General features: G+C 32.6%; 1 protein-coding gene across 9 annotated transcripts in view; it reads left to right on the top strand.

Moving 5' to 3' along the window:
* The window catches only part of UBR2 (ubiquitin protein ligase E3 component n-recognin 2), a 104,989-nt gene that overhangs the window by 39,042 nt on the left and 52,770 nt on the right, over positions 1-13,177 (top strand). For 7 of the 9 annotated variants that reach the window (XR_010660091.1, XM_065913264.1, XM_065913262.1 and 4 more), the window contains exons 5-10: positions 2,525-2,655; positions 4,825-4,963; positions 5,405-5,467; positions 9,512-9,632; positions 11,549-11,656; positions 12,026-12,114. Coding sequence is in view for 8 of the 9 variants with exons in the window: in XM_065913264.1 (XP_065769336.1) it covers positions 2,525-2,655; positions 4,825-4,963; positions 5,405-5,467; positions 9,512-9,632; positions 11,549-11,656; positions 12,026-12,114 (651 nt within the window). In the remaining variant the exon portion in view is untranslated. Of the gene's footprint in view, positions 1-2,524; positions 2,656-4,824; positions 4,964-5,404; positions 5,468-9,511; positions 9,633-11,548; positions 11,657-12,025; positions 12,115-13,047; positions 13,147-13,177 lie in introns of those variants that run through there. The other 2 variants (XM_065913258.1, XM_065913260.1) reach the window with 2 other exon arrangements.

Genomic DNA, 13,177 nt, shown 5'->3' on the forward strand with positions numbered 1-13,177 from the left:
CAGCCTACATCTTAAGAAAAAGTTGGAAAAATTGGATTATATACTTCTGTTGGGATAGTGTTTAGAACAGCTGTGTAAGATAAATACTACTGTTACCCTTATTTTGTAGCTGTGGAAGCTTGAATCTTATTTTAAGAAAGTTGTCTGCAGTACCCCACCCAGTTAAGTGTTGGTACTGGGCTTTAAACCTAGGTATTTCAGACAATTCTGATAGTACATTGCACTGATTTTTGGAAATGTTTCTTGGCAGTGGAATTTTTTAAAATAAAATTTTAATGAAATCCCAATAGTAAAACACAAAAGTGGTATTATTAATGAATTTATTTTTTATAAGTTGAAATGTATATTATTTACTTGTTAGAAAGGCATTCATGATTATTTTGTTTCTAGTTAATTTCTAGTTTTAGTTGGGCAGTGTGGAGAAAGCTCTCATTCATACCTTATTTGCATAAGACAACAGTTAAACTCTTTTATATTATATGGTTACTTTTTTTCCCCTTCTTTTTTTTCTGTTTGGCTGTGTCACTTGGCTTGCAGGATCTTAGTTCCCCAACCAGGACTGAACACATGCCCTCAGCAGTAAAAACTCAGAGTCCTAATTGGACTCTGGACCACCAGGGAATTCTCTGTTTTTTTTCTTTTGACAGTCTAAAAATTCAAACATTATAGAGGTATGGAAGTGATCACATAAAAGATTAAAGTTCTCCATAATTCCCATGGTCTTCTAAGATAACAGTAGCCTTTTTAGCCTTTTTAACTCACTGACAAAGGCTTGCATTCTCTAATATAAATGTCATCAAAAACCACTATTAATCATAATAGGTAATACAACATAGGATAAAACAGTCATTTATTTTCTCATTCTGACTGACTTATGCTGTGATAAGAGCAAAGGAACAGAAGTCTCTTCAAATAGCATTTGATTTCCCATTGTACACATGAATAGACTTGCACAACCTAGCATCTCTTCACTGTAGAAATGTTTATTAATCCGTAACCATTTTCAAGAAGTTAACATGTGCATATAAAGATGGCAGAAGAATCTTTATCTGGAGACAGTTTAAAAATATAGATAATCATATATTTTTAAACAGATGTGTATTTCAAATAAGAAACACCTCTGACAGGCCCTGGGATGTTGTAGAACAGAGTTTGAACACTACTGACTTGGATTCTCAAGAGGTGGCAGTTGTTTCTATCACAACACCATTTCATTCTTATAAATCCTGTTTATCATAATTCTTCAGTCCTCTAAAATGTCTTGTATTATGGGACATAATAATGTAAGAAACAGAATGACCGTAGAGTGAGATACTATAACCTAGAAAACTGAGTTTTGGTTCTACTTTTTATTTTAGTTCTGTGTGAGGTTCATTTTATGATTTCTAGCCGCTCTTCTGTGAATCCCCAAAAGGTTCCAGTTCTGGTACCTTCTTTATAATAGGTGATTTTACCATGTTAACTTCTAAAGTCTCCATAAGAAATGGTAACAAACCTGGTGGTAGTATAAAAAAAATTTTTTTTTGATGGAACATATAAAGCATAGGTAGAAAGTTCTGTAAGACTTTGGAAAATCTTCTTACTTTACTTTTTCTTGCATTATTTAAGTCCTGCACCCATCTTCTTTAGGAATCTGTCCTTTTTTCTTCATTCTTGTTATTACTCTCCTCCATTTGATTTATATCAGTTCCATTAAGCTGGTCCTTGGTGAGGATGTACAAAAATGTTTCTGTGTCCTTATGTATATTTGCAAGAATGTGCTGGTTCCCTTTCCATCATGTTGGAATATATTGATTTTCTTATTGAGAGATGAATATAACACTTTTAGCCATTAAGCTGAATAACATGTTTATCTTAAGTCTAAACACAAGATAAAGCATTAAGATTAAAGATTGTGTAAAACATTTTGCCAGCCTGACTGAAAGATACCATGATAAACTTAGTGTATGTTTATAGTAATACTTTTTTACATTAGCGTTGAAATTTAGTGACTTATTCATTGTTAAGTCTAATGTGCGAACTTCCATGTTACATGCATACACAACTTGTCTCACTGAAAGTGAGTGATTCTTAACTGCATCAAGGAGCAGCTTTCTGATCTTGTTGACTTCTCCCCTTTAGAATCCTCAAAATTAGGCTTTCCTTCATACCTGTAAAACTAAATATTGCTTGTCTGTCCTTAGATAACTTTTCTTTGTTTATCCTGGAATTTGGGGATTAGAGGGATATGAAGCTGTAAACATGCTTTTAAGATCCCATAATGCCATTCCAAAATTTTTAGATGTGTTAGGCATTGGAGAGCCTTGGAATATTTTGATTCAGAAGATTCAGTAGTAGGGATTATTGTGGACAAAATGTTTTAGAAGTTTGATTTGCTGAGATACAACATATAGGATCAAATTGAAGAGAAATTGATGCTGGAGGATCAGTCAGCCTTTTACAGTAGTATTTTGAGGAGGAAGGCAGAATGGAAAAAAGGAGAATTAATGTGCGTTTTAACGTGGTTGCTTTTTTCTTCTTTCAGGATCCTCTTGTCCATTTATCAGAAGATGTGATAGCAAGAACTTATAACATTTTTGCGATTATGTTTCGATATGCAGTAGAGATACTAACCTGGGAAAAAGAAAGTGAATTGCCACCAGATTTAGAGATGATGTAAGTACAACCCATTTATTCTTTGTATTTGCTTATACTTAGTTTTAAACATTTTGATTCTAATTCCTCAAATTACTGTAGCTAGGATTGAACATAATCTTTTTTAATTACTAGTTTTCTGCAAAATAATAACCTTGATTTTATAGTTTTAAAATATATGTGAGCCATTTAATTAGTAGAGGCTTTTCCCTGTTGGTTGCTTTGGCTGATTTATAGCCATATTTTAGCTAAAGCTGTACCACTGGTTGCAAGCACGGGCACTTTTCTCTTCTTACTGTGTTAAAGCTGTTAACTCGATAATTCTTTTTGTTTCATCTGTCAGATTTGATTAGGGAATGAGCACTGTGACCTAAGTGAGTTTTTTGGTTTGACTAAATGCACAAATTCAGTTTTAATCATTTTGATTCTGAATTTTTTTTTTAAATTTATTCTACACTTTGTGCTTCTTTTGGTGTACATCTTTTTTTTTTTTTTACCATTTGTTCTTAAATTATTGAGGAGATTGTAAATTTGCAACCAGAGAGCTGGATTCTGCTATAGCTGTATTACGGCTAAGGACTTAACTTTTTTGCATGAATGTGCTTGCCTCGAGCAGCCTTCTCTTTTACATTTAATTCTAACCAAGCTTGTTGGACTCATACTCATACTCAAGGTTGAATACAAGTGAGAGTCTAAAGGACATTGGTGCTATATCTTTTTTGCTTTCTCAACAGTGTTCCAAATAATCAGTTTATAGTTTATGTTTCTTAATGAAATGAGATGTTAGCATTCCTTTTTGGAACTGTTGAAAATGACTTAACCTCATAACTTTATATTCGTGTATTTTGAGTTAGGAACCAACTAAGATCTAAATCTAAAATCCAAATTTAGACCCTAGAGAATAGAAAAGTTGTGTTTTTATTTTTCTATTCCATTTTCAGTTTGGGACTCCCAGCACAGAAGGGGAAGCAATCTAACTTACTTGTAATGTTTTCTCATCTTAGTAAATGACATTTGATCTACCCAGAAACCTGAATCGCCCACATATCCACTTAGATTTCGGGTCCAGCAGGTTACCCCTGTATCAAGTTGTTCTACTTTTGTTCATCTGTGTTACTACTATGGTAGTCCAAATTACATTAATTTCATCCTTGGACAGCATGATACCCTTAACCAGACTGCCATATCCACTCTTGTCTCCCTGCAGTTCATTCTCCGCACTGTAGCCACAGTGAATTTTAAGGCAAATCTGACTATACCTCCTATTTATTTCACCATTTCAAATCCTGGATTGCTCTTAGGATGGAAAAGTCCAAATCTGTTTCAGGGTCTTTAAGATTTCTACCTCTCTCCAGACTAATCTCCTCCTTCCTCTCTGTGCTCCACCACCGTTTCCCTTTACCACCTCAGGGTACCACCCAGGGTACCACCTTTCACTTTTTACTGGACTATAGTTTCTCAGCCTTGGCACTGTTGACTTTGGGGGTCAGATATTATGGGCCTGACTTGTGCATTGTAGAATTTTTAACCGCATCATTGGCTTTTACCCACTGGACACCAGTAGCACTCCTATCCCAGGCATGACGACCAAAAATGTTTCCAGACATTGCCAAGTGGTCATCTCTGAAGGGTTGAGGAGAATCCCCCAGTTGAGCACCACTGATAGCCAGTTCTGACTTCAGCTCTCAAGTCACTTCTTTGGCAGTTCCCTGAACTCCCGGACTGGTTTTATCCCACTCTGGCATCCTGTTCTTGATAAAAACTAATTCACACAGATCATATGTATGTATCTTTTGCACCAGCTTGATAACATCATAGAGTGTGGGGACCACAGATGACTTCATTACAGATATGTGCCTAGTGCCTAGCACATTCCCTAGGACAAAGTGTTTGAAGTGAAAGTGTTAGGTGCTCAGTCATGTCCAACTCTTTGCAACCCCACGGACTGTAGCCCTCTAGCCTCCTCTGTCCATGGAATTCTCCAGGCAAGAGTACTAGAGTGGGTTGCCATGCTCTTCTCCAGGGAATCTTTCCAACCCAGGGATTGGACCCTGGTCTCCTGCACTGTAGGCAGATTCCTCACCATCTGAGATACTAGAGAATCCCAGGACAAAGTGTTCTCTTAATAAATCATCCTGGAGCAGGGTGATATGCAAATAGATGATGTATAATTAATGTTTTATCCCACAGAGAGAAGAGTGACACCTACTATTGCATGCTGTTTAATGATGAGGTTCACACCTATGAACAAGTTATTTATACTCTTCAGAAAGCTGTTAACTGTACACAAAAAGAAGCCATTGGCTTTGCAACTACAGTAGATCGAGATGTAAGTAATTTCATTACATTGATGTTGCATAATTACACTTTTAATACAGGTAAGGTATCCTAGAAAATTAAGTTAAAAGTGTTTGTCTAGGTTATTTTTTTTTAATTTCATATGAATACTGTCCCAAATATATATTGGATATAACTGTAGGCTGTTGTCAGAAAGTTTAGGTGAAGACATAAATTGCCTTCATTCTACACAGAAGAACAAATGTAGTATTGTTCAGAGGTATGTACTTATTGATGGCTTGAAAATGTTAGGATTGCTTTGAAGGAAAATATTTTAATTTACTTTATAATTAATGAATAAAATAAACATTGTAAATATTAAACATTGACCAGAGTTGTTATATGCTCATATAACACTGTTTACTGATTCAAAAATTATTAATACTGAATATAAATATTTTTGCAAGTTAATCCCAAATGTTTTTATTTACAGGGACGTAGGTCTGTTCGATATGGAGAATTCCAGTATTGTGAACAAGCAAAATCAATAATTGTGGTAAGTAATGTAAAAACATGTGTACACTTGTATTTTTTATTAGTATAAAACTAGTCCCACATTTTGGTGTTCATGAACACATTTTTCTGCCTTCTTGAATGTAAAGCCAACATCAGCTAAAAATCACGTTTAAAGATACATTAGTATAACATTGCTTGTTGCTTTACCTAGTTTTTTTTAAGCTGTAAGATTGATATAAAAAAATGAATGTTTAGATGCAATACATATATATTTTTTCTCTCTTCCTATTTCTTCATCAAAGATGTCTTAGAAAGTTTTTTGCTTTTTGTTTTGTTTTTGTTAGGGTTTCATGTTACCTTTTAGGAATTAAATTGGCCTTTAGCACCAAGATTAGAATTCAAGGGAAACTGTTTCTTGGTAACTTACAGCAAGGTGTGCTGTATAGCATTTAGTGTATAATGCATCTGAAAGAAAACTATTCCCCACATTTAGATTTATTTTTAAAAGTTAGAATTTATTGTTTTTAACTATTCCCTGTAACCGCACTTTATGTAAATATCCGTTTAAAGTATGATTTTATATATTGTAAAATATTTTAAATATATAGATAAAATACGGAGATAGCACAGTAAATGCCTGTGTGCTACATTATATCTTATTTTCTTCATGCTTATTTTAAATAAATAAAATAGTACAGAGGCACTTGTATTATCTCTTCTAAATCCCATTCCCCGTTTTCACTAGAGATAACTACTTTTGTTAATTAATTTTTCATTTCCATACATGGCTTTTACTTTATCTGCTAAATACCTATCAATATTATATGCAATGATTTGGAGGTCTTTAAACATTATATAACAAGATTCATACTGAATGTATTATATTGTAACTTGGCTTTTCATTTCAGCATTGTTTCTAGATTTATCTGTTTTGATACATGCATGGTATAAAGTATTCCATTGATGACTATACCATCAATGGTGACTTGTCTTTTCATGTCAGTATTGTTTCTAGATTTATCTGTTTTGATGTATGTATCTGTAAAGTATTCCATTGATGACTATACTGTAATTTTACATTCTCCTGTTGATGAAGAATTTGGATATTTCCAATTTTTTCTATGACAGTCCTGCTATGGACCTTTTTTGGTCCTCTTGTTGCATAAAAGAAAAAGTTTCTCTAGTATATATACCAAGAAATGGAATTGTCGAGTTGTTAAGTTATAAGCATTTTCAGTCATACTAGATTTTGCCAGGGTAGTCTCCAAAATAGTGGTACCCAGTATACATTCCAACCAGCAGTGAAGTACAGTTCCAGTGTCTCTACTGCTTTGTCAGAACTATATATTGTCAAATTAAAAAATTTTTGCCAACCTGCTGTGTATGTATGGTATTGCATCTGTTAGATTTGCACTGCCTTGATTACTGAGTATCTTATTTCATATTTATTGTATTGGTCATTTAAGTTTTCTGTAAGTTTCTTGTTCATACCCTTACCCATTTTTTTTAAGTTATTTGTCTTTTTCTTACTCACTTGTAGGGGTTCTTTACGTATAATCTGAATCCTGATCTTTTGTTGCAGTATCTTTTCCTGACATACAACTTTATATCTTATTTGTGATGCCTCTCCTTGAGCAAAATCTTTAACTTTAATGTAGCAAACTATATTTTTCTGTTTATGAGTTTGTGTCTTATTTTTAAAAATCTTGATATCTGGACATACTCAATTTAATAATGCATTAGAAACAATACTGTGGTAGAACATCCCCATTCTTAGGAACTATATACTGAAGTTTTTAGGAATAAGAGGACATGATCCATGTAAGTTACCTTCTGTGATTATTTTTTGTCTGTGTGTGGAAAAAGAAAGATAATGTGTAAATGATAAAGCAATTAGGATAGAATTTTACAGGTAATTTTACAGAATCCAGGTAAAGGAGATGATATTTTTTCCCTTTAATTTGTTGTTCAAAAAGAAAAGGAAAAGTGTTATTTCAGTTTTTCCCTAAAAAATAAGTCTCTGGTAATGTCTGCATAGATATAGCAATACTATTTTCATGATATAGAATAGAAAGTTCAGAGATAGATACTAGTATGAGGAAAATCTAGGACAAAGAAATATTCTAGTGGGGAGGAAGAGATCTTAACCAAGACTAGAACCCCGGGAGTTAAAAAGAATACATTTTTTTGGCTACATAAAAAATTTGCATAGCAGAATATTATTAAAAATGTCAGTAAATTTAGAAAAATTATTTCTAACACAAAGGATAGACATTTAATGTTTATGATAAACAGAGCACTCATAGATTATCAAGTAGGGAGCAAACAACAGAATAGAAAAATGGACATGGGGTATGGAAAGACAACCACCGCAGAGGTAATCTCAATGGTATAAATATATGTAAAAAGAGACTCAAGCTCACTAGTAATTAGCAAAATGACAGGGAGATTTCATACCCAACAGATGGAGAAATTAGAGTGATAAAGTACCTTGCTGGCAGAGATGCATAAATTACTACCATGTATTTGGAAAACAATCTAGTAGCATATATTAAAATTTTGCCTCTCCTAGAAATTTATCCCATAAAAATATAAGCACCAGTTAGTGTGTGTACAAAGATGTTCAGTACTAGAAGATTGTGGTCATAGAAGATTGAAGCAGAGAATATGAATACCCTTCTCTAGAGAATGTTTAAAGAAATCCACACCACAGAATATGATGAGTCATTAAGCTCACCTCCCCCAAAAAATCTGTTAACACAAAGATGCAAAAGAGTATGGTAATATTCCACTTTTTTTGGAAATCAAATAAAAGTCTTTATAACTGTGTGCATATATGATACATATAAGGTGGATAAAATATTCAAAGGTATACTCTGCTAAAGTGGGTTATGGAGATGGGATGAGATGGGTAGAAAGATGATTCAAAAAGAAAAGGAAAAGGGGGAAATCATGTTAAATGAAAAGTTTTGATAGACTTAAATACATTTCTCCAAAGAAGGTGTGCAGATTGGCAAAGAACATGGAAGCATGCTCAATATTATTAATCATTAGGGGAATGCAAGTAAAAACCACAATAAGATAGCACCTCATATGCATTAAGATGGTTGTTATAAACAACAATAATAACAGAAAATCACAGGTATTGTCAAGGATATGGGAAATGGAACCCTCGTATGCTATTGGTGGGAATGTAAAATGGTGCAACCACTATGGAAAACAGTATGGTGCTTCCTCTAAAAATTAAAAATAGAATTACCATATGATCCAACAGTTTTGCTTCTGATTATGTACACAGAAGAATTGAAAGCAGAGTCTCATGTTCATAACAGCATTGTTCAGTTGACAAAAGGTGTCTATCAGTTCATCCACTGATAGACACTTAAGGAGCTGTTTAACTGGATGAATGGTTAAACAGAATTTATATACCTACAGTAGAATTTTATTCAGCCTTAAAAAGGAAGAAAATTCTGGTACACTCTACTGTGTAGATGAACCTTGAAGACATTATGCTAAGTGAAATAAGCTAGTCACAAGAAGGTTCTGTTTGTATGAGGTACCAGCGTATTTGGGTACAGAGTTTCAGTTTTGCAAGATGAAGAGTTCTGGAAATCAGTTGCACACCAGTGTGTACTTTGCACCACAGAACTGCACACTTAAAAATGGCTAAGCTGGAAAGTGTTGTGTGTTTACTATAATTTTTTTTTAAAGTACTGATAACATCACATTTGTGCAGTGAAGTAAATTATTCAAATTAGTGTATAATTACATTAAGAAATTAGTTTAAAAACATACAGTCAGTTTAACACTTAAATCATTTATAATTGATGGGGCACATTTTCAGATATAAGACCAAGAATTCAGTTAAAAGTAACTTCTTACTTTTTTGTAAGAATCCTAGGATTCCTTCTAGAAAATCAGAATCTGAATAAAGCAACCCAAATGGTGTTTTTCTTACACACATACATGAATAACTCACCTATAATGATGAGAGTGTAGTTATATATAATAAAAATTTGACTTATTTTCTATAAAATAGCCATTTTAAGTTTTGGTTTTTTTCATCCTGTCATTTCTTTTTAAGAGAAATACCAGTAGACAAACAAAGCCACTCAAAGTTCAAGTTATGCATTCGTCTATTGTCGCACATCAGAATTTTGGTTTGAAACTTTTGTCTTGGCTGGGAAGTATTATTGGATATTCAGGTAGGTCCATAAAACCTTTTGCAAATTGACTTAAAAATGAGCTCATACGCCCTAGTAAAACTATTTTGGAAAAATAACAAATGGAATCAGGTGTTCTGGTTTTTCTTTTCGCTTTAGTTTCATGTTTTAAAATACCATCTAAGAATATCTTTATATACACAAAAAAATACTTCCCAAATTTTGATCTATGGGATCTTTTTCATATGCATACATTTATGTATTTTCATACATAAATAAAAGGTATTTATTTATCTTCAGATAAAGGAAACAGTGGATTAAACAATTGTAAATGATTTTAATATGCTAATGAATCTAAGTCTTACCAACTTGATAAAAGAACCTATTTTTATTTATTTATTTATTTTTATTATTTTTTTTAAGAACCTATTTTTAATGGAGCATCCTGTGGAATTCTTTTCCACAAAGCAAGCTGGAAAATGCTACTGTAAATAAAACCTAAATGGTTAACTGTTTAAAGGATATCTTTGTTTTGATTTCTACAGTTTGTGTTTACCGATAATTTGCAACCCTGAAAATATGCAAATTTGGTGTTATTGTGTATTTGAGTTTTTGTTTTTCCATAGTCTGCAGCTCAGATAATCTTTTAAAAGTAGTGGTAACAATTAAGAGCCTTCATGTCCAATGGCAAAAATACGAGTTTGTTGTGTAACACTGAAGAGTAAACTAGTAATACGTCTAAGCCATCTGTCCTACATTTCTTCAGGCAAGGGATGTGGTTTGGATACATGATATTCCAGTGTTTGCTATAAAGAAAATTTCTAAAACATTTGTATTAAAAAGCTATTAGAGAAAAAAAAAAGCTATTAGAAAGAGTATTGCCAACTGTGAACTGACAAGTGAAAATCGGGAAGTGTGGAAATTTAGGAGAATATGTTTGCTTGCCTTTTAAATGTCTTTCCAGTTAGTTTTCTTAACCTTTTTTAACTTTGCTGTTTTCCATTGGGTATCTATCTGTATGCCAAGTACTGTGCTACAGGATTAATAAATAGTATCATGGAAACAGTTTTCTGCTAAAAATTTTCTTTGAGAAAATTTATCATCAACAATTTAAAGACCTTATCATCTATTATTTAATAAATATATAAAGTTTTCTCTGCAGCCTTCTAAAAAATTTCTATTTGGTGGCTTTTATACTTAAATTAAAAAAGAAGTTTCAGATTATTTTGCATGATTGTAGATGACTAAAAACAGTGGTTTTATTTTATTTTATTTTTTTTTAAAACAGTGGTTTTAAATATAAAATACAAAACTGAAAGTTATTAAAGTTCTAGTTTTGTTAATGCTTACATTAATATTTGAAGGTTTTTTTTTTTAAGTTTAGCATTTAGAATATGTAGGAATTTGCCTTCCAAAGCCTCTCATATAGTGGGTATACAGAAGTACATATTTTTGTATTTTTGTTTAATAAAGAACATTTTGCATAATAACAATAAAATGGACTGGTATATATTAAAGTACAGAGCATGTATTCTTTTAAATGGTAGCATAAGTTCATATTATACCTATCTTTTGTTACCTTAGGATATATAACAATTTTATTAATACCTGGTTTAATTAGCGTAGATGCTTAGAAAACCATGTTTACTTCAGTGGCTTTTGGATTGGTTGTTGTTTAAATTGTTTAAGCATAAAAGGTCATTGCCATTCTGATAAACAAATATTTTGGTATTCTGGAATAAAAGTTGGTATATAATGCAAGATTTGGAATTTTTCTACATTTTGTGAAAATGTTAGTAAAATAGTTAATATAGTTACTTTTTCTGAATAAATTTGACCTTTTAAAAAAGCAAGTAAAAACTCTATAGTAAGTCCATTTGAACATTTTTACTAATATGTTATTTTATTTTAATATTTGAAGTTAACTATTTCTTGACTATTTTTCTTCCTGTTTTAAGATGGCCTTCGCCGAATTTTATGTCAAGTTGGTTTACAAGAAGGGCCAGATGGTGAAAACTCTTCTCTAGTGGATAGATTGATGCTTAGTGATTCCAAATTGTGGAAAGGTAAGTATCTTAACTACTGTAAGGTATAGGGGAACTTTCATAGGTAATTGAGATGTTAAAGTTTATTTTTCATTTGAGGAAATATTTAATAAATATATTTATGGTTTTTAGAATTAGTTCATTCTGTCTTATTCTTTGGGGAAAAAAACAGATTTGAGGATCCATGACTCAAATAACCTTTAGGTTTTGTTGGAAGAATACACTTAGAAAAACTGATTTTTAAAGAAACAGGTTTCACATGTTTTAAGGAATACATGTAGAGTTTTGCTCTTAAGACTTAAAAATACAATTGATCATGTGACAATTTTGGAAATGTAATTTTTGGCTTGTTTGGTATATCTTCATGTTATATCTGCTCTTTTTGTAAAGGTGCTAGGAGTGTGTATCATCAGTTGTTCATGAGCAGTCTACTTATGGATTTGAAATACAAGAAACTGTTTGCTGTTCGATTTGCAAAGGTAAGTAGTTTCTCACTTTTGAAGAGTAATAAAATAGGTTATATACAGAATAGCTGTAGTCCATGATTATATCCAGCATTTGTAAAATTAGTAGCTAATAGTAATGTGTCATTATGTTGCTTTTACATTCTAACAAACTTCATAAAGTATCTTTTTATCTTTTATCAATAGAATAAAAGTCTAGCAGTGAGGTTTTTCATGTTTATAGCCTGCCATGATAATATAAATATCCGTCTATGCAGTGTATATGACATGAAGTGATAAATGGAAACTTTAAACCTATGCCATTCTGAATTATGATATTCCTATTAAATTTTGTGTAGGAAAAGATAATCTTAGTTGAAACAACATGTGTATATGGTTGTGATTTAAAAGTCATGAACTATAGGTTGTTGATGCCATTGAATTTTGTTCTTTTCCCTTAAGCTAACTGCTTGGTTATTTTTATTCACCTGAGTTAGGGACTATTAACAAAGGAAACACATAAGAATCATTTGAGGAGCTCTTTCAAAATATACATGTTTGTGTTTTCCATTCTCAAACTTGCTGAAGCAGATTCACGAAGAATAGGGTCCAAGCATGTGTACTTTGAAAGAGCCGCCAGGTGACTGTGATAGCCATCCAGAAGTAATGAAAGTCTGATTTCATCAGAGGCAATGTAAAGCTACTGTGATTGAGCTCCACCTGTGTACAATGACAGCCTAGGATTTTAATAGCTGTTACTCCTGTTTGAGCTCATAAACTGCCATGGTGCTCAAGAAGATTGCATAGTGAATCAGTGTGTTTACAGATTAGTATATTGGTAGTTGGTAGGAATCATTCCAGTTATTCTCATAGCACATCTTATTGACTCCTCCAGCACTGATTTTTCATTATAACCCTTAAACATTTGGTCATTGTGGATTAGAGGTGAATCTCCCCCTTGTTGTTTAGAATTACCAGCAGTTGCAGAGAGATTTTATGGAGGATGATCACGAGCGAGCAGTGTCCGTGACTGCTCTGTCTGTCCAGTTCTTCACCGCACCTACTCTGGTGAGTTGTGCTTGCCTCTTCTTTGTCACTG

Source organism: Muntiacus reevesi, chromosome 20, assembly GCF_963930625.1.
Source record: "Muntiacus reevesi chromosome 20, mMunRee1.1, whole genome shotgun sequence".
Taxonomy (NCBI): domain Eukaryota; kingdom Metazoa; phylum Chordata; class Mammalia; order Artiodactyla; family Cervidae; genus Muntiacus; species Muntiacus reevesi.